General features: G+C 37.7%; 2 protein-coding genes across 6 annotated transcripts in view; both read right to left on the minus strand.

The window, feature by feature from the left end:
- The window catches only part of LOC145493947 (uncharacterized), a 24,618-nt gene extending 11,552 nt beyond the window's left edge, over positions 1-13,066 (minus strand). The window contains exons 1-11 of the mRNA XM_081473442.1: positions 12,594-13,066; positions 12,328-12,369; positions 9,095-9,303; positions 8,565-8,638; positions 6,749-6,854; positions 5,880-5,952; positions 5,484-5,570; positions 4,689-4,820; positions 4,408-4,566; positions 3,455-3,520; positions 1,655-1,783 (exon numbers count right to left, since the gene is read on the minus strand). Coding sequence (XP_081329568.1) covers positions 1,655-1,783; positions 3,455-3,520; positions 4,408-4,566; positions 4,689-4,820; positions 5,484-5,570; positions 5,880-5,952; positions 6,749-6,854; positions 8,565-8,638; positions 9,095-9,303; positions 12,328-12,369; positions 12,594-12,803 — 1,287 coding nt within the window. The 5' untranslated portion in view covers positions 12,804-13,066. The remainder of the gene's footprint in view (positions 1-1,654; positions 1,784-3,454; positions 3,521-4,407; positions 4,567-4,688; positions 4,821-5,483; positions 5,571-5,879; positions 5,953-6,748; positions 6,855-8,564; positions 8,639-9,094; positions 9,304-12,327; positions 12,370-12,593) is intronic.
- A 4,777-nt stretch (positions 13,067-17,843) lies between these two features.
- LOC145493225 (A disintegrin and metalloproteinase with thrombospondin motifs 6-like) overlaps positions 17,844-22,293 on the minus strand; it is a 39,808-nt gene continuing 35,358 nt past the window's right edge. For 4 of the 5 annotated variants that reach the window (XM_081472646.1, XM_081472642.1, XM_081472644.1 and 1 more), the window contains 2 exons: positions 20,647-20,950; positions 17,844-20,186 (listed from right to left, as the gene is read on the minus strand). In XM_081472646.1, coding sequence (XP_081328772.1) covers positions 20,180-20,186; positions 20,647-20,950 — 311 coding nt within the window. In that variant the 3' untranslated portion in view covers positions 17,844-20,179. Of the gene's footprint in view, positions 20,187-20,642; positions 20,951-22,293 lie in introns of those variants that run through there. The other variant, XM_081472643.1, reaches the window with a different exon arrangement.

The following is a 22,293-nucleotide window of genomic DNA, read 5'->3' on the forward strand; positions in this document are numbered from 1 at the left end:
ACGTTCGTCATCAGTTTCATGTTAATACTTGTGAGAAGAACAGGTTATGTTTGAGTAATCTTCCAGTATTAAAGATTATAGTTTACGTCTTCCATTTTAGTAGGTGTCAGTGTTTACTAGGCGGAAGATGGAAAAGATAAAAAGTAAAATGATATGATAAATCTTATCTTCTAAGTCAAGAAGTTATTGATACGCAGACCATAAACGGCTTACAAGAAACCAATTTGACAAGCAAATTAAGAATCCAAAAGTACAACTTTTCAGCCGAAGAAAGTGTTAGTAGAATTTACCTCCAGTTTACGACACGAAAACAAAATTATTAGAATTGGGCAACATTTTGCGCCGAAACCGTGTTGCGTGCAATCGAAAGCAGTTTTGTGGCTCACGGTTATAAAGATAACATCTGCAATCAGTCATTAAAAGGGAATTTACCTGCCATAATTTCTTCATTTTCATAGCTTTAAAAAAAAAAAAAAAAAAAAAAAAAAACCAAAAAAGAATGGACTTTCGATTTCACCCGAAGCAAACAACGAAAAAATTTCAACGAAAAGGTTGGCAGCGACAGTAAAGTATGGGTATTTTGAAATAAATTTAAGATAGCTGCAATAAAGCCAATAGGTTGTAGCGCTGTTGTGATCAAGTTGGGGGGACTGACGACTTTCAACATTGTTTTGGAAAGAATATTAAAGAACTCTAAAGACAATACGTGTATCGTCATCGTCGAATACGCATTAAGAAAATTACGGACACAATCAGCCACGAAACTATGCTTCTTCATATTAGAGATAAAACAGAAAACAAGAAGTACTCTTCTTCCATCTTCTAATTCAAATGAGGAATTCAAAAAGTTCTCAATTAAGCGTCATATAGTAATGTCGAAAAGTCAAATATTGTTTATCATCATTTGGAGTTAATGGACTATAAATCGTGGTGAGTTTGGATCAATACCTTAGCTAATGAAACGACGGTGATCAAATTTTACAAAATAACAACGTTCTATTATGCTACGAGCACCAAGGTATGGTAAAGCTGGCCGATATATCCCGCACCACATTCCTTTCGTATAATATCAACCCCCAAATAAATGAGCCTAAATTTAAGAATGGTATTCGATGGGACTATCCACACAAGAAAAAAATTTGTTCAAAATCTCACTTTCTGGAGGAAAAAAAGGAAATCTAGCGTTAATGAAAGCGAACATCGCCAGCGGCTACATGCGTTTTCAAATTAATTCACTGTGGCTCAAGATTGTCTCTTCATGTCAATGTTCCTAGCCTCAGGCTTACTAATATTTCCGTCAATAAAAATTACATGTACATTTCGCAAAAAAAAACCTCGCTCTGCTAGTTTGTTTACAGACGGAATTTGATGTCGTGGTCAGATCTGCTAATAACAATAGCTAGCTAGTTACCGTGAATAGTTCCTTAATTTTACAATATTCACCACATTTAAAACCTCAAGGAGTTGTTTTCGTCTGTTTGTCAATTATATTCCTCTCTTTCTTTATTGAACAGCTTTTCAAACCGTTTAAACTATGTAGGTTTAAAACAGATAATAACACAGAATTGACAATTTACAAATGGACAAAGTACAACAAAACATCGCCACCACAAAATGATGACAAGACAAGAGAAGTACAAGGCGGCCACTTTACCTCGATGAGCTTTTGAGTTTTGCTCCATTTTTCTTCCCAAATGCCCGTCAGTCGCTTCATCAGGTCTTCATTTTCTTGTAGTTTTCTCTCCGCTTTATCAACTCCTAGAGAATTAGGAACATTGTCACTCTGCAACACAAAAAGTTAACATACAGTGTATATTCTCTAAATCTACCTTAATTGTAACAAAACAAGAAATAAAATGATTTACGGAGTGAAATTCTTGTTTCCTTCTTCATGAAATTGATTACGACTATACCTGTTGAAATACTGCATTGGCTAAGATGCGAACAAATCTCATTCTCGGATGACAAATTTGACCAGAATAGCAAATTTCGGTCCCTTAAAGCGATAAACTCGACTCGGTAGCTTAAAAGGATGTACAGGCCTTGCTGACGCCTAGCTATTTAAATTACGTCGTCAAAATGAGGTTATGATACAAGACATATAATGGATAATATAACACGTGACCAACCCTGAGTCGGCATATGGGTGAACGGACAATAAGGGTAGGAAAACAAAATACACAAATGCCGAGTCGACTTTAAGTAGAAGCGGCATCGAGCTAATGATAAACACAGTAAATTCGTACGAGCAGGTCAAAAGAAAAAAAAATCAAAACAAATTTGAGACGGCGTTTAATACGAATAAAAGAAACCCGAGGGTGAGCTTATAAACTGCACAGAGTCAACATGGACAGCAATCTCCATACTAATTACTTTACCTTCCTTCCTTTCAAAGGTACACATGCAGAATAAACGCTTTAGCTTTGCTGCACGTATCGTTGCTTCTCATTTATAATATGGCTAAAACTTCCATACTTTTAAATGTATTTCATTCAAAAAAAAAATCGAGCAAATGTAGCCGCATTATTCGTGCTATTTGCTTTATAGAAATGATTAAAAACGCCTGATTGTAAACCACCTGCTTGGCTGTAGCAGCTGCTGATGGAAATTTTCTCCTTACAAAACACTCGTGAAATAAGCGTGTAAGCTCAAAGCATCGACAACAAAACTTCGCTAACAGATAAGATTGAATTCAGAAAAGAACGCCGTTAGAAACACAGTTGAAAGATGCAGTCAAAACGCAATTGGCCATCGAATTGTTGTACACCTCCGCATTTAAAAGAATAAGATTTTCTTTGTGGGAGTGTAGGAAACATTTTTTTTTTTTTTTTCATGTGGTTGAATCAAATACGAATAAATGCTCGGTGCTAAGCTTGTTCCATAGTTCGTTATTGTTTTCATATTATCAACAAGAACCTTAAAAAGTTTTCTTTTTTATACGGCCCCAAGGTAATTCTCGACAGGAAGCGACTTGAATTAATTAGTCAAGACCACTTAACATGTGTGCATGTTCGCGCCATACGAACCGATCTGCATTACCATGTTAAAGCTTCCAAATCATTTATAATGGTATATTCTTAGCACGCTTTGTTATACAACTACTATTAACGTAAACCTAGAGTTTGGTTAAATACTACAGTGAAAACTTACACCGAATATGTGGCTTCTGTTCTGTACTAAGATGGTACTTTTCTCATACATGAACGAAGAAAGCGAGTGCGACTTGATTGTTATACAAAGATAAATGAATTGTAACTTTAGCGAAAATGTTCTCCAACGGAGGATCTGTTTTGCTCTGGTCATAAAAAGCGAATTCTCACAAAGCAACCGATGTTTTCTGTTTCATTGGTAATAATTATGAGTCAAACGCAGAATCGAACTCAGACTGCATTATGTCGACTTAAACGCTAGTGTAAAATTCAGTTATAAAAATGTTGAGATTCAAAACACATACCTTTAACGTCTCCTTGAGACTGCGTATTTCCAACTGGAGTTCTTTAATCAATTTTACATTAGAATCCTGAAAAAAGACAACGACCAAGATATTGTAGAGAAGGGCAAGTGATCGGGAGATTACTTCACGTTGAACGAAATGAAAAATCCAGGCATGTCTTTCGTATAGTGTCCACAACAGGTCTTCTACCGAAATATTCATTATATACAGATTGACCTTAGAAAATGGCAGAAATCAAATAAAGAAGAAAAAAGAGTGAGGAGTACAGAGAGGAATACGGGCCAAGAGAAATACTAGTACCAAAACAACTCACGGTAAAACAACTGGTATATAAAGTGTCAGCCAATTTCCACAGCAACTCGTTTTGGAAATTGTTCTCTTTATTAGCAAAGATTCCAAGATTAAACGACTGATGAACTGTTTCATTTTGCGTTTTGAAGTTGAGGTTAGTAATCGACCAAAAGATGCCCCAAACATCGTATGACAAGAGGCACCAAAGATTGTGTGACAAGATGCACCAAAGATTGTGTGACAAGATGCACCAAAGATTGTGTGACAAGATGCACCAAAGATTGTGTGACCAAGCTTCCCTACTTTTTTCTTAGACTTCTTTCAGTTCTTTTTTGTTAAAATAATTACATTACACAGAAAAAAGGCTACCTATGTTCACAACACTGAGATTTGGCTTGTATTAAATCTTCCAGGCCCCAATATAACAGAAACAAACTGATTAATCTTTCAATGTGATACATGTATTATCCAAAATTAGAGCGTTAAAGAGCACCATTCATTATTTTCCTGAAGTAGCCCTTCCTCTAAACATGTAAATGCAATAAAGGATTTTGGCTTGTGGCAATTGAGAGTACCATCTTTTAGAATGACGTGAGATGATCTTATTCATGATCCCCCCCAACCCCCCACCCCACCCCACCCCCTAACATCCAGTTTCCTACCTCATTTATTTGGGGAACATTCACAATGTTTTTGGCCTGGTTTGCAAACCTCAAGGTGTTAAGTGTCTCATTATGACATGATGCAGAGGGTGACACAGCTGCTAACATTACAGTTTTACAATTTCCACCAAAGCAGTCCTTCAGTATCCATGTCAGTGCCTAAAACAGGAGGAGAACAGGCAATTAGGAGAAAAGTCACTTAGCCAACATGTGTACTTAGGTGCCAGCAAAGGAACCATTTGCAGTCAGCACTTTGCAAAAAATAATGTCCATGTACTTACAGAGTCCTTGTATGGAACAGTAGCTGCACTGGGACCCAACTCCGAGTCTTGGCTTGCTAATGTTGACATGACTCTTTCTAATGCCATCAGTGATTTGTCAGCATCAGCTGCAGTAGAACAGTTGTCACTGCACTGGAAAAGACAAAGAAGATAAAGCTACAAACACAAAATTTCATAGCCTCAGATCTCCATTTTCTAGAAAGTTCTTGTTACTTTTGGAGTTAAGAGCCACACTGTTACATCGACTATGAAAGACAAGATGGCTACTTTGAGGGGTGGGGGGATCTTTGTTGCTGAAGCAATTGATTACTGCATGAACGGTGTATGCTGTGTTATTTGGCAACTACCATACTATAGTTATCAAGCTGATTGAAGGCAATTAAAGTAAATTAAAGAAATCTGGAACATTCATTTAAAATGCAATCAAACTGAGATGTTGTAGCCTCACGAAGATCACTGCATGTGAAACAGAGAAATACTAATCACTGCTATTTAAGCCTGCGTGTCAACACATCTGACGCCCCAAGCTTCAATGTATAACAGTAGTGAGATCAAACATTTAGGAAAGAGAAAAATCATGATTTATGTGTGAAACATAAGTTCACTCAGCACATTTCAAGAGCTTCATAAGGACAGAAGACACAAAAAAGAAAGAAAGGAATTTTAAATAAAATTAGTTTGCTTCAGTTTGCACATATTTCCTAGGCCAGGAAACCTAACTAGTCAAAAAAAATCCACATATACTGTTTCTTGATTTGTATACTTGACAAAAACTTAATAGATTGGCATGCTTACCTCATTATGGATGCTCTTGCTTCCCACCAAATCCACAAGTTGAATGACACTGACCATTTCACATGGCAAGTCACCCTCAAGACGTGCCTGTATTGTTGAGTGTTGTTATATTTTAATACAGATTTCAGTGCTTTTTAGTTGTAATTAATTGATGTACACTTTAAGTTCTAATTTATGTTAAACTTATTGACCCTCAGCTGTTTGTTACTTGCAAACTAGTTGTTAAGAAATTCATTGGTTTCCATTTTTTTTTTTTTTTTTTTTTTTTTTTACATCCAAGAGAATAATTATCACTTAACTGAACATTCTGAGATATATGGTCTTCCTCCTCCCACAAATGATGGTAACATAAAGTCTAATTAGTTGCTGTTAATATATATTAATACATTTTATTACCTGGGTAAACCTTATGGTAAAAATTGTATGTGAACTACTGGAAAACGAATTGGAAGCCCTGGAACATATTGATCTATGAAGAAAAAGAGAAATTATAAATCAGTTAATAGGCAATTTGCATGATAAAGTCATTTGACTACAACTACCAGAATCCTTCACTTTTTCTGTTTCTTATGCTACATGTATGTAGGGCAATTGTTATTTAAAACCAACTGGGAATTCAAAATTTAAATATAAAGACAACAACAACATGCAAATCTGCTATTGCAGATCAATCAAGTGTAACAGTTGTACAAGTCCACTAATAAAGTGATGTGTTCACACCATGTATTATATCATGTTAGCATTTCATAGCCCAAAGAAAATATGCAAGCTGATTGGTTAAAAAGCATGTTTCTATTAAACAATTAGATTCAGAGCTAATTGTTTCAGTATAAATCTACTAGTTGTTCAGAACTATTTAAATCCTCTTCACAGACACTTTGAAAACGCCAAGAAGCGGCCGTCATTTTGCTAACAAGGGCACTACTCACTATCTATCACAGAATGGTGCAAGTAAAGAGAATTTGCATTATGATGATCAAGATAAACACCTTGTTTTCTTTTTAAAAGAAATAAAAAACATGTTCTCTGTGTTCCTATCGAGTTATAGAAACACTGGTGGAAGTTTGGGAGAACTTGAAAGAGCTGTGGAAACATTCCCCTGTCGGCTTGTGTTCCAACAGAATTTCTCGTTCTCCCAAACTTCCACTCATATTTCTGTAACTGGATAGAAACATGGAACATGTTTTCTATTTCTAAACTACATTTTTATCATATATTTTCTTATTATTAATAGTAATTTATGTTACTTCTGAATATCAACTCACCTGTTCTTCCTTCCTTTGTCAATCAAGCCTATTACTTCATTTATGTCTGTAACAATATGTTTAGTCAGTTTGTCAACATACACACCTAGTTCACGGTGTTCACGAACTACAAAAAAGAAAAGGAAGTAATAAGTAATGCAAGTACATCTATGATAAGAACATCAAACAGAAAAGAAGATAATAAGCATAACCAAATACAACAAGCACCACACAGAAATCTTACATGTACATACATGTATACCTTCACTGACAATGAATTTGCAAACACTTTAATTGCTACTGTTGGACATCTATTACCATGGAATTCATATACTTGAGCCGAGTATCACGTGCACTGAACATACATGTATAGGGCCGAACCCATGCACGACCGTTCCCATGTGGCTTTGATAGCTCAGTTGGTAGAGCATTGCACCGGTAGCGCAAAGGTCATGGGTTCGAATCCCGTTCAGAGCCTGAAATTTCTTCCGGTCATTTTTCCAGTAGTGTTATGGCTGCATTCGCATCTTTCATTCTTTCATTATTTAATAGCTACTGTTGGACATCTATTACCATGGAATTCATATACTTGAGCCGAGTATCATGTCTACTGAACATATAGGGCCAAACCCACACAGGACCACTCTCATGTGGCTTTGATAGCTCAGTTGGTAGAGCATTGCACAAGTAACGCAAAGGTCATGGGTTCGAATCCCGTTCAGACCCTGAAATTTTTTCAGGTCATTTTTCCAGTAGTGTTATGGCTGCATTCACATCTTTCATTCTTTCACTTTAATAAGGTTAGTAATGTAAGTTAGCACTTAATACAGTTATAAGTACCTGCAGGAGTAAGTTTATTACCTAAAATTATGTACCGTGAAGTTATAAATTTAAACAAATTATTTATTGTCATAAACAAACATGATATACCAGAGCTCAACATTGCAACTGCTGGGGTCGACGATGTGACCCTTTATACATGTTATTGCACATATAAACATTTCCTGTTGTTATCATTATCATCGTCATCATCACCATCACCATCATTATCTCTCTTTATGCCAGTAGGCACATACATGTAAGGACTCTTTTTGTTGGTTAAAAGTCGAAGAACTTTTATTACCGTACGTATATAAAGATGGCTTAATACGAAATTTTATATACAGTCAACTCCTCAGTTGAACCTTCAAGGTAACTTGAAAAAGGTTTCAATGAGTTATTGGTAGCTGAGAACAAATGACCAAAAATAAGGAAAAATGGTGTTTAGTGTACAATTGAACCTCTCCATAATAGCCACCTTGGGGACAATACTAATTGTTTTGAGTTGTCACATATTGACAAAAATGGTTAGAGTTATCAAGAGTAAAATTATATAGAAAGTGACCCTAAGGGAAAAGAAAATCTCTTCAAGTTAGCTGGAGGTTTGAGCTATCACGGGTTCAAGTTACCCAGAATAGAATTAGAGTAGTAAATGTATGACGGGAATCCACAAAAAATTGACTCTGGTTTGAGTTAACACAAAAAAATGTTCAAATGTTGTTGTTGATAGTGATCAATGCGCTATTAGCTACACATAGCTAGTTCACAGGCATGCCACTTAAATTGAAAGAAACATGAGGTTGGAGTGAGTGAGGGTTCAAGTTATTGGGAGTCGACTGTATTTATTTTGTTGTTAAAAGGCAAGAAATGAGTTAACATGGTATTACTAGTATCAGCTCATACATGTAATAACTGTGTATTTTGGGTGTCCTCTCAGGCTTGTATTCATGATCAATGACATATTAGCGAAAGAATAAGAATAAGGCAATGTTTAGTAGTAGTGCTGGGTATGACACACCTCTTAATGAGTCCTGCCAGTTCCTTCTCCTTCCCAGTAAATCCTTAACAAATTCTTTGTGTATTTCCAGAAAACTAGAAATTAAAATGAAGCATTTCAATTGGTAAGCTTCAAAACCTTATACAGTGCAAAAGTATGCATGCACTATAAAATGTGGTAAAATGAGTGGTTTCAGAAAGTATCCATACCTATTCCACAGATGACTTTTTGGAATTCAGAGGCCAGGGCAAGGGGGAGGAGGTTCTTTGAAAGTTAGTTACTGATTTTAAGTTTGGTGTCTTCACCCCAGCCTTTTTCTATACCTAGACCTTGTCATTAATGGGAAATGACAGATCATTGATCACAAAAATGCTAGTCTATCATGAAAGATGCAATCATGCAGTGAATTACCTGATCATGACACAGTAAAGCAGGCAAAAACCACAAAGAAAAACAGCAGTTCACACCTGTGATTTATCTAGTAAGTCAGAGAATGTTCATGTGCAGAGTTCACAAAGCGGCAGTAGGTGTAAATCAATCAAGGAATTTACCTTATTTCAGCTCTGAATGACGTGTCATCTTCATATCCAGAAGCCCTTTTGAAAAGACTCTTGCAAATCCAAGAAGTAAGGCCTTCAAATTTATCAGTTCCATACATAACAAAACTTTTACCACTGCCACATGCTCCATAACTAACCACACAAGTATTATAACCACCAAAACATGACGAAAGTACAAACTGTCCAACATCTTCCAAAATCTGAAAAGAATAAAACAACAACAATAATAATGAATTCAAATTGCATTTAAAAAAAATGAATATTATTTATTTAGCGCATTGGACAATTAGTAGAAAATGGCGCTATATAAATGTATATTTATATTTATTTATTTATTTATTTATTTATTTCCTTGTATACATGTAGCTACTTAATTGTTATATCTTACATGTACACTGTACCTCCTCAAGTTTACATTTGTACATGTATTTAGATGTTTACTTATTTATTTATTAATTAATTTATCTATTTATTTATTATTTATTTGTAATAATGTGAGTAAAGAGCTGGATTAGTTGTTCCAATTCTCGGTTTTCACCAGTCATGTGATCAAAACTAAAAATCGTAACCATTCAATAAATAAATTCAAGAATCTGGGATGTGATAGATGACTGCTGTATAAACAACCTCGCCAAGAATCAGGTTTCTGCCGTTTTTCATTCGCCCATTATTCGCGGAAGTGTGTCCCCAAATTTATAGAGCTTTATATGGAGATACCATGTTTGTGCCCTACGGAGGGGCACAAACATGGCGGCCATAAAATAACAAAAACATCTGTCGTTGAGTTTTGCTACTGAAACGAAAATTTTTAGTCTAGAGCTCCGACACATTGAAATAAATGCTTCTTATAGTGCAAGCACCGTTTATTTAGCAAAAACTAAAGCAATAACTCATCTTTTGACCTACGCGACAGTCTTTTCGGGCTGCCATTTTCATGTCACGCAATGCAAAAGCTTGGAGTACTCTATTACAAACAGAAGAACTCTTTTGAGCTAATACATTGTCAAACGTCACGTTCCTATAGGGTCTTTTATCTGATGAAACTAAAACCTCAGAAGGAAAGATAATTTCTAATTTTGGAATATGACTATGTCACATGAAAACCAAGAATACATTTTTGCTACTCAAAGTTTCATGTTTCTCTCAAATCAATCAGCTTCAAATGCTCATCTTGCAGAATTAAATAGATAGATTACAACGTTTAGACCAGAAGCCACATCTGTCTTAGCAACAGCCTTAGCAGCTCAGGGGAGCAATTAACTGCGAAATTTCACAGATCACAACTTCTTCACAACTTCTCAGCAACACCTTAAATAATTGTGCCAGGCTAAGAAAGTCATGGGCTTGCAGAAAAGATGTCGGCCCTACTGTTGTTCATCATTATGCACTGATGTTCAACATGTGAGTGTCTTTCTGAGTTAGATAAGGCTGCCACCATGTTGATCATAACAAAAGTCATCACTAAAAATTTCAATTGCTTTCTTTTAGGAAAGAGTCCTTCTGTCTTTGCCACACATGATGTCCACACCGGTCGCACCTGGTACCGGTGATATTGCAGCCTTTCTTACATTACTTTTATGCCAGGAAGTTCAGAACTGCCAATCAAGTATCAAACAATACTACATGCATTTCCTAAAAATGATAAACTGTAAGCCTGCTGTAAGCAATCTTGTATTTCAGTTTCTCACTGAAATCTGCTTGAGCTCAAGAACCAATTATAATTGGGAGAATTAGCATGTATCAGTTTCAACAGGTTTTGAATGAGGCCCCATCCGCACTACTGCACAGAAATTTGAAAACACAGCTATATTTCTTAAGGGTTAAACCTATCATCCTGACACTAATCTGTCAAGAAAACAGAACTTTTCAAAAACACTCTTCAAACCAGAGGAATTTTAAAATGCCACCTGTGCGTTTTAGTGTAAATGGAAAACACTTTGAAAAAAAGCTTTTCAAAAATGATAACGTCATGATAATCATGTGATTTCCATGGCCAAGTTTTCCTCAAACGCAAATCCAAAATTGCTGCTGACTGTTAAGTTTTCAAACTTCTCAAGTGTAGTGTGGATGGAAAACATAGGATGGATTTCAGAGTGAAAACCAGGTGGGGGAGGGGTACTCCACAAAAAATTGGTAAGGTGTGCTTCCCAAAACAATAGCCTTATTAAGACCAAAATATGACCTGACAAAAATTTGATACCCAATAATTGAAGACCTGACCCTTTAATCATTCACCCTGTTTCAGACCTGCCTTATAAATTATAATTGTAAGGGAATTAATTATTAGTTTCCTTATCCAGACCAATGTTAATGAAAGGCACTGCTTATTAGGTAGGATAGCTTCTTCTAAAAAACATACCCAATTTAAACTAGACTAGAGTGCAAAAACCATACCCTGTTGGGGACAAGAAAGCCAACTTAAAATCCCATATAAGGGAATGCCCCACCCCCCGCCCTGGGTAAAAAACCCCTTTTTCAAATTTTTCGGGCATAACATAGCGTGGACAGGATCTGAGAATATTGCCACACTGAAAGCTACAATATCTATAATTTACACAAATTGTAACATACTTGAAAGGTCATTGTTATAAAGAAAAATGTTAAGGATGTTAACATGCAATAGCAAGTCTATAATCCCACTGAGTATTTTGACAGGTATTTTACAGAAAATGCATATTTTTCCCACATGCGATTACTCGCATAAATGCAAAAGTATATAGTTTATAACCACTACACTCATGTTTTTTTTGTTGTTGTTGTTTTTTCTTTTTAATTTCTTCGACGTACTGTGGTTTTCGAAAGCCCGCTCATCACTGGTCAATGGAACGGGAAAAACAAAAACCAACATGAACCAGTCGCCCGTACACATCGTCCATTCGTTGGTTAAACTGTCATATCCGGTCCACACCTTTTGCTAAAGCGACTAATCGATCAACTTGATGAAAAACACTATTAGAACAGAACAATATTTATTTCGAGATTAAATCACGAAATTCACGGTAGTTTATGTAGTTATGGCAGGATAACTTTTACCGCCATTCAATGTTATCGGTCCTTAGGGTAACTAAAACAAGCTAATTTATTTATAGATCACACCACAATGAACACACTGGGAATTAGTGACAGAAAGGAACTACTTTTCCTCAACCGAGATGTTAAATGTTGTTGTACTGTCTGAAATGAAAAGAATGCGAGATCCAATATTTTTAAGCTTTAAATCTTACCTCTGTGTTCGGTTCGCTGTCTCCATTCGGTTCGCTACAGAACTGTATAAATAAAATTACACCAGAACAATTAGTCGATAAAATTACCACTTTAGTAAATGACTCAAAACGGGATTTTTGTCATTCAAAGAAAAGATTTCTGTCGATAATGAAAATCAGTAGCTTGCTGAACAAGCGACAAATAGAGGCTATGAGATAAATATTCAATATAGCGGTCCAAGATGAGCTCTGGCAAGGAAAGACCTCAAGTGTATCTAATAACTCACCGTGTGATCAAATTTAAATACTTTCTCTTTCTTACTTTCTGGATTGAGCACTCGAACTTCATCGTTTCGTGTCCACACCACCCGTTCCTCGCCATTTTCACGTTCTCTCTCGTTCAAGGGTCTCACTGACACGGCAACTGTAACACTCGATTTAGACGCCATTTCCAGCATGTTGTGGCTCGAATTCTCGCGCCAAAACAATGCACTCATAAAATGCAGAACTTTTGATCACTTGGCTGCGGTGATAAGATGCTTCGGTTGAATGCACGATGTTGCCCAAATAAAATACTTTTCCGGATTTCTCGCTGAATCCTACTGTAAGGTAATGTGGAGCACTGTGGGCCCGCCGCACTGGAATTTGAACATTGCTAAAAATCGGCGAGTAGGATCGGGACTTCCGTCCGGAAATGACGATTTTAATGCGGCATGAGTGACAAGGCCAGGTGGCTAAGCCAAGGGTACATGAGAATGAGGCTGAAAATGCAAGGTTGCAGGTTGCAAGGTTGCAGGTTGCAAAGTCAGCTAAAATCGACATTTCAGTTCCAGTAGCATTCCGGTTAGCGGTAGTGAGCCTGAATAGATGGCTTTCACATTAAGCCTTTATGTGTATTGAGTCGGGAGCCTGGAAGAGTACGGGGCGGAAGGCGGGAGAGGAAGGGGCGGGAAGTGGGAGTTCTAAGAAGGCGGGAATCATTTATTATGAGTTAAAATACTTACAAAAACAAGAACTCAAAATGTTATTTGACTTATTCGATCCTGAAATGCACGGACATTTCTGAACGACTGCTTGCGAACTCCTTGGTGCTTCGTGGGTAAACAAATTACGTAATTACGTAATTACATAGTGACTTACATTTAGCTTATTTTGAGAATTCTAAGCCGACGGAAAAACGAAAATTCGCCCTGAAGCTTACCTCTGGTAAAATTGGAAACCCTTACGAGTAAGAGGCACAAGGCTAAAGTCGAAGGAAAAAAGGAAAAGGAAACGTCTAAGGATTGCGCAGCTAAATGAATAGGATGTGTTTTGTGTCTCCAACCTTTTTCACAGGGGACGGGAGCTAGACATCGTTGCCGAAAAACTTACCTCACGGCAAACTTAGTTGGGCCGCACCCTAAACTGTCAGTGCGCATGCCTAAATTTAAGGGTTCCAGTTCGAAATAAATTTCCTAGAAATGGCGCTTTAAATTCCTCTCTTTAGCTATTGCGACCGGTAAAGGTGAATTCAGGGGCGTAGCTAGGGGGGGTCCTGGGGTGCCCGTGGCCCCCCCCCCTTTTGTAAGCCTCTCTTAAGCAAAAAACCTACAACAGGTGGCGAAAACGACATGACAATCTGGTGAGTACCCTCACTTTGACACAGCGTGATCGCCCGTTTGAAAAATCCTGGCTACGCCCCTGGTTCAACCGTCACACTGAATTGTGAGGCTGACGTTTCGAGCGTTAGCCCCTAGTCAGAGCAAAGGCTATTAGTTATTATTAAAAACTGGATCATTGGGTAATGCAGTTCAAGAGCTTTCATTGGCTTAGCCATCAATGGTAATATAAACAAAAATGCACGGATATTTGTCCCCGGACATTATCTGTTCCGAGAAGTGAACTTGAGGGAATCATAATGTCCAAGGCTAAGACTAATATCCGAGCATATTTTCACCCCAAATGGAGGCTTTTGTGTTTATTATCCTTCAAATATTTTCTCAACACACCCGGTTTTGAAAATTGGGGAATATCACTTGGATATTCCCCAGTTTTAAACATGGATACTATCAGCAATGCTACCTTGTGGGAGACTACAGGGCAACTACCCGTCAAAGAAAAAATTAAGAAAAGAAAGTGGACATGGATCGGACATATACTTAGGAGATCAAACACCTGCATAGCCCGACAAGCACTGGGCTGGAACCCCCAGGGAAGTAGACGGAGAGGAAGACCACGAAACACCTGGAAAAGAGACACAGAAACGACCATCCACTTAAAAGGCTACACCTGGAATCAGATTGAACAGATGGCCAGAGACAGAGGAGGGTGGACGCGTTTTATCTGTGGCCTATCCTCCGAGACGGAGTAATAAAAGGCATCATCATCATCATTCCCCAGTTTTAGCTGGGAAGAATTCAGTCACGTGACGCATTTAGACCAATCACGCTCTAGCGAAAATATTTGATAGATTATGAGAGCCATTATGCCATGCTCTACAAATATCGTAAGCGTACACTTAATTTTTGGGGGCGTTTTTCAATTTTACTCTAGTTTTCTATATTTTGGCGGCGTTATTAATATATCAATCATTCTACTCGCGCTTGGTGGATATGAGACGGTTATACCCGTGTAGTTGTCTAGAGTCGATGAATAGAAGAAACTATACTACACAGAGCTGGTAGTTCTGTGGTCATTGGTAATTCTAGTCTTAGTTAGGGTCTTTCCGTAAAAGCTATTGTCAGAAAGCCACCAAATAAAAAATTATTGCCTCATTATCTCTCTCCTTATATAATATATCTATATGTTATTTTTTACCCTCGTCATTAAACTTGAGAATGACCGAAGAGCGGTTGAAACGTCATTTACTTTTGCCTGTATTTTGTTTCCAGTGAATTGTTTTTTCTTAAGAAACCCTCACTGATAAGAGTGTTTAATATAGAATTTATTAGAGGCGGAGGAGCGAGTGTTATAAGACTGAATGCTGTTAGAATTGATGAACAAATTTGAGATGTTATTGGGTGTCTTTTGATTACGAATGTCATGCATTAAACAACAAATTGATTTAAAATAAAGAAAATTTACAGGTAAAATATCAGCGTCAGTAAAGAAAGGACCATAGTCGCTTCTTCCTACGAAAGATATAAATCTAAGTTGTCTTCTTTAAAGAACCAGAATTTTGTTTATCCTTGCCAATATGAGTGATTTTAGTTTACTTTCTGGAGGCTTCTTCGTCTTCGGATTAGCTTACCCATTACTTCGTACAAAAAAGAGTTCGACCCCTCCATATGGGTGGCAAAACTGGGGTACTAATCACGCATCACGCTAAATTTTTCTATTTAATCACATATCACGGATAATTTTTTCACCAATCACGCTTCACGTAAAAATCGCACATCGTCGATTTTACTTTGTCGACCCTAAAAGGGTCGTTAAAAAGAAGAACTTTGCCGATTCAACCACAAAAATGCATCGGCAAATATGTGACCTCTCACGCGAAAACGTTCCTTACGGTATCCGTTCGAATGGCTGAACGCAAGGCAAGTGAACTAGCCTGCAAACAGGCTCCCAGCGAGGACGGAAAAAAAAATCCGGCGAGGGCTGAAAGAGAAAAAAAAAAAGAATACGGCGAATTGCACTCCCCCTCGTCACCATTCCGCTCTCGGCTCTCCCCGCTCGCCCTTGACCACCCTTTACTAGTTCTTTCTAAACTCCTTAACCCAACCGGGAGCCTGTTCCCAAGCTGCAAGTGAATGGATAATTTGAATAGCGATAGTCAATTTACTTGTTCCAAGAAATCTTAAGACCGCTTGGTTCTACATGAGTTGATAACCACTGAGTATAATGAGTAATGACTCTAGAAACGATTTAATGAAATGCAAACTGTCAAGGTAAATGTGAGGGATTTATGAATGTGGGCTGTGTAGGTTTATGTTGGGAATTAATACGATGAAAGCTGTGTAGGTATATGTGGGGGATAAATGAGATGTGGGCTCTGTAGGTATATGTAGGGGATTAATGAGATGTAAGCTGTGTAGGTATATGTGGGGGATTAATCAGATGTAAGCTGTGTAGGTATATGTGGAGTTCAATGAGGTGTGGGCTGTGTAGGTATATGTGGAGGATTAATGAGATGTAGGCTGTGTAGGTATATGTTGGGGTTTAATGAGATGTAGCTAGGTTTTGTAGGTATATGTGGGGGATTAATGAGATGTAGGATGTGTAGGTATACGTGGGAGATTCATTAGATGTAGGCCGTGTAGGCTGGTATATACTGGGGATTAATGAGATGTAGGATGTGTAGGTACGTATATGTGGGGGATTTATAAAATAAAGGCTCTGTAGGTATATGTGGGGATTAATGAATTGCAGGCTGTGAGGGGATATTGGGGGGATATTTAGGGGGGTAGTTGAGGAAGAATACTTGAATTAACTAGCCGCCCAACCATCCGGGTGGTGTCGCACTTATAAAGCGAAAGAACAAAAGGCTTGGCTGTGAGCCAATGAGAAAGCACTGACGTCATAGCCAAACTGGGCAAACGAGTTTCAGACACCAGCTGGATTTGATTATTCAAAATGGCGGACATAAGGTTATATGCTAATTTGCCAAACATTCTTTATATGCACGCTTATTATGTACTGTAACGACTTTGTAATTTATGCTATACATACAGTTATATATTAAAATACGCATTCATCTTGTGTATCTTGAGTTACAGTGGCCGGATTAAGCATTGATTGATGACGTTCGTTTAAGATTCTCTCTGCCATCTGATATTACATGTTGTAACGAAAGGGTAGTTGAAATTCGTCGACAACGTCAACGCCGCCTAAAGCATCACAACTTTCAATGTTATTCCACAAGATATCATTGTCTCCGCAACATTTAGATTTGAGGTCAATTAAGCAGCGAGATTCCCGAGAACTGGAAGCTATGGAAAGAGAAATGCTGTAATAATTACCTGGCTTATAGCGGGAAAGCCCCGAGTATCAACTCTCCATGTTCAAGGACGTTATATATGTTGATGACGATAGTTTTTAATTGTTCAAAGCCTTAAGCTATACTGAAGAAGGAGATGCAAACGATTGCCGTTTGGTAATGGGGAAGATGAAAAGGTATAACATCGGCGAAGTAACGTAAACGAGATTGTTTCAGCAGGAGGGGAAAACTTCCTACCGAAACGTTCGACAACTTGATTGCTGAATTAAAAAGATTCTTGGCAAAGAGCTGCAATTCATGTGATTTTTTACGGTTTTACACGAACTCTCATCTGCGTTCGACTGGATATGGTCTTGGAATAAAACATGAGCAAAGTACAAAGCAGCCACTTCGGATAACAGACCCCACGTTACACAAGTGTATCGACCTTCCAGCATCCGCGATGCAAATATAGGGATTTTAACAATGACGACGGCGACGCCGAGGCCAACGCCTTGTAAAGTTGAATTTGTCCAAGATGCCTATGGCTCTAAAACCTCGCTCAGGCTAAATATGTAATGACAGCGTTTAATTCTAAATGGAAAAATTAAAAATTAGCAGTTCGACTCATCGTGCGCGTTCGCGGTCATTTTGCGTTGTTGTTTTACAGAGGACGGCTGTGAAATATACAAAGGTTTACTGAATACACTTGTATAGCCTTTGTTTTGCTCATTAAACCTTTTGTTTGGTGGTGCTCATTAACGTCGTGGTTTGCTCCAGAATCCGTCTACACTACGCCGGAGGAATTTAAAAACGCATACAGCTTTATTTCCACAGTTACGCCTACGGTACAGAGTGATCCGTCACGAAAACGGAACTTTTCGAAAACGCTCTGCAAACCGGAGGAAGTTGAAAACGCCGGTTTAGAGTTTTCGCGTGGACGGAAAACATTTTAAAACGGACCTTTTCGAACAAGATAGGATCAGGAGAACCATGTGATTTCCCTGGCCGAGATTTCCTCAAACAAAAGTGTAAAATGACCGCTGATTGTTGCGTTTTTAAATTTCTCCGGTGTAGTGTTGACGACCGTGCCTAAGCTTCCTAGGCTCCTAATGAAGTCAATAATCATAGGGCGTTCTTCAATGAGTCCAAAGAGAAAAATAGCGGAGGAGGTTCCGCGCAAAGGAGAAATGCACCATAAATAAACAGCTTAAACAAAATAAATATTTAGGAGTGGAACTCTTTAAGGACCTCGATCAAGTTTAATATTCGTTATATGTTACTAACTTTATCACGAAGGCTGACCCGGTGGCTAAATAAAGTTTTACCTTAATTATTTTTACTGTTGGATTTATCACAAGGAACCTGGAACACATTTAAGAAAAACTCTTGTTATCCATTAGTAAGAGACCATCTGTGTGGGATTCACTTACCCAAAAGGAAATTCATGGCATCCAGATCTTGGATATACAAATTATTATCGAATACCAGGCTATGTGATTCGCATATACCGAAAAGGAAATTCATGACACCCAGATCTAAGGCGTACAACGACAAGCCGCTTGTTTTGTTAAGCGTTTTTATTGTTTCCCTATAACTCAATCGGGAGCCTGTTCACAGGCTAAGTTGGCAGAGATCGTGTATACGAATTGGGAAGACGTCTACGGCACCTTTGCCATGCTCTAATATACAGGCAATATTTGTGTGAAAGCTTTACACCTCCAAATCCTTTTCCGTGTGGCAACGTTTTTATGTCTGTAAAGGATATAACGTGGCTTTTGAATTCAGTTAGGTCTTTATGACGACCGGTACCTTCATTAAGTGGCACCGACAAACGTTTCCCTTGTGTAGTTTCTCGTTGCTTACACGACTGTCTTCTCGAGCGGTATCAAACAAGACCAAACTCTAACGTGTGTTATCGTTTCAGCCCTTTTGGACGAAATTAGTTCAGACCTTTTATACGATAGCCTGATTCGGATATGGTGTGTCACATTCTCTTGGTCTGATGCACTGCCAAAAATGATCGGTCGACGAAATGGACAAAAATAACACTGAAGGTCATAGCCTTGTGCAAAGTTGAACTATTTTCAATTGACTTATTCCTATAATTTGCATCACAATTGATTGGACCTATCGCACCATGAGATCCACGAAGATCAAAGACATCAGAGGTCAAGAAAAGGACAAAAAAGACCAGAAAATGGTGTCGCGTCTGCCACGATTTGATGATCTTTTCTAAGACTGTATTTACTATTTACTTTGAATGAATGCTATCCTTTTAGTTCAAAGAACGTTCACTTATCACGAAAATCTAATTGATAAATCACGCATTATGTGCTTGTAAAAGAGCAAATCAAGCATCACGTTATAATATCCTGTCACGCGTCACGCGGTTAATTTGGTCTCAATCACGCATCACGCTGCTAATTTTGTGTCGAATCTTCTTCTGAGTGATGACAGAAAAATGGCCTATGTTCAATAGACTGCTTTCATATTTTAGATCACGCCACTACCAGCTTTCAACTCAAGATAAAGGAGGCTATCCATATTCAAAAAGAACTACCTTGCCTCAATCAGCAATTACACCATGTAAATCTAAAATTATCCTTTTAATTTACACCTTTTCACGTTCTGTTGTTACTATTTGTCTTAATTAGCATTTTTGTCTACTTATTATTCAACTTGCTTTGTAATCATTCATTCAACTGAAGATGACAGAAGTTCTGTCGAAACATGTCTTTTAAACTTAAAAAATTGGTCGTTTTCCTTAAAATCTTTACGTGTCTGCTGCTATCTAGACCTTAAGTTACTTATCATAGCCAAAGTAGCTAACGAAGTAAAAACTATTCACAGGAAGTGGTCTAACTTAAAACTTCCCAACACGTCTAACTTTACGATCAAACGGCAAAAAAAAACTATTTAGCTTTGTGAAACTTTTGCGATGCTTGACTTGAGGTCTTGACGAGCAGTCCGCCACTAAATCCTAGAAAAAGGAGAGAGTCTGATATTAATGCAAGAGAATAAAAGATGCATAAATAGGTTTTATTGATTAAAGTGAACAATTTAAGTTATGGGAGAGAAATTTTCTAATGTGACTGTCTATCCATAAGTGTGCGTTGTTGTAGTAGCAAAATTCGCTGCCTTTGAAAAGTTACTTTCCACCAGTAATGCATGGCCTTTATATCAATCACAGGATGCCATGTGTAGTTAAGCGAGATCTTGAGAGCGCGTCTTATTTTCTATTTCACAGTGGGAGTGTGTGAAATACAGGTAGTTGTTAAAGAAAAGAGAAGATCTATCATAGCCATCATCACATGGCCATTTTAGGGAAGAAAACATTCTAAGGGAAGATAACATTCTAAAACCAACATTATACATGTGATGCAAAAGTCGGCTGCGTTACCTCAAAATATAATATTTTTTGTGTGTTACCATGAACTTACATCAAGTGATAAACAAAGTTGGTTAGAAATCCGCCGATCCCATCCTTGCAACTGCTTTCGTCAGCTTTTGCGTATGTCTCGTACGCTTTCCCCAAAGTATCATCTGTCCAGCACTCACCATAGTTTTGCAGCGCGAAATACTCTATTTTCATATCACGTGCAACAAACGCGCATTGCATGATGGTAGCTTCAGGATTTGCAGCATTTTTCTGACTCACAAAAGACGCATACTTTCTCTTCACGAGCCTCTTGGAACCTTTGTTTTCTTTGTAGCATCCAACAGCACTAAACTTGGGGATGTCCTCTAAAAATAAAATGAGCAAGGAAATTATTTGTTGTACGTAAAATTTCCAAGCCACTGTCACATCAGCTTAAGGAGGCCCGGACACGGGTTTGTAGACCCTAATGTTTTCCCCCTAACAATTTACTTTTGAGAGCTTGTAAAACTAACAGGACAAAACTTGCAAATACGAATTTCCTTGTCTTGAAAGCTTGGTTGAGAAAGATCTCATTGCCGGGAATTGCCGGTACATCCGGTCTTTTGAAATGCAATCATCGCTGCTGACACTATATCAATAGAATGGTCATCAGTTTCGGTAACTGCACTCTACTCAGCATTTAAAGTAACATAAAGTCCCAAGATTTTAGCGTTTTTCAATGTTTATGTCATCGATCAACTCTTGTTAAAGAAAAGATTGTCAATTAATTACGTCTTTTTTTACTCTTTACCATTGGTGAACCTTTGACAACTCATTACATACAAGTTGACGAGCATAACAAAACATATAATCTTATGTAATTTTGTTTGCCTAGAAGATTTGATTTGAGGACGTGCTGTATGACGACATAATAAGGAACAGCACTTTGTAAACTGTGGACCGACACTTGCCTGCAGTAGAGTGGCGGTTAAATAAAAGAATCCGTATTTAATCTGCTTGACCGACCGTTACATGTTGGTTTCACACAGCACACCGCGCGTACATTATAGTTTTGATTGTATAACCACTGAGACAACAACTCTCATCTGATTCGCCGCCTTGAACATAACTCACGTCTGCACTACACATACTGAGTCCAAACGTTTCTGTTAGAGGGTAAATGGGCCCCAAAAGTACTCTATTTGAAAGAAGCTCTTATCAAGAATGGCAATGTTTTGCTGACAAATTGACCCGTGAAACGAAAGCTGAATAATATTTAATTATACATTGACTGAAACCTTTATTTTTGTTGAAGTAGTAGGTTGCACCTTGAAAAAAAGACCACAACATAATATTCTTATTCAGTTTCTTGAGCATCTGAGGTAAACTGAGGGGGTTGAGGTGGGTCAAAATTAGCAAATTTCTTAATAAATATTTTGCGAGTATTTTAAACCAACAATAATTCAGACAATCTTCGTCACAATTGCTGAAACACTTCAGTTTTCGCACAACGTTATCCTCCCCTTACCTCTGAGCAATATCAATGAAACACGTTGACCCGATCCCTTAATGCGTGTTCCAGTTTTTTGACTTTACAGTGGAGAAAAAAATTACTTGACAAGTATTTAGTGGCTGTTGTGTTTATCATTTCAACTAAATGCGACGGATATTGCAGGGTTAAAGTAGGAACCAAAGTTGAGCACTTTTTACTAAAGGTTTAATTTATTAG

The sequence above is a fragment of the Orbicella franksi genome, chromosome 7 (assembly GCF_964199315.1).
Source record: "Orbicella franksi chromosome 7, jaOrbFran1.1, whole genome shotgun sequence".
Lineage (NCBI taxonomy): Eukaryota > Metazoa > Cnidaria > Anthozoa > Scleractinia > Merulinidae > Orbicella > Orbicella franksi.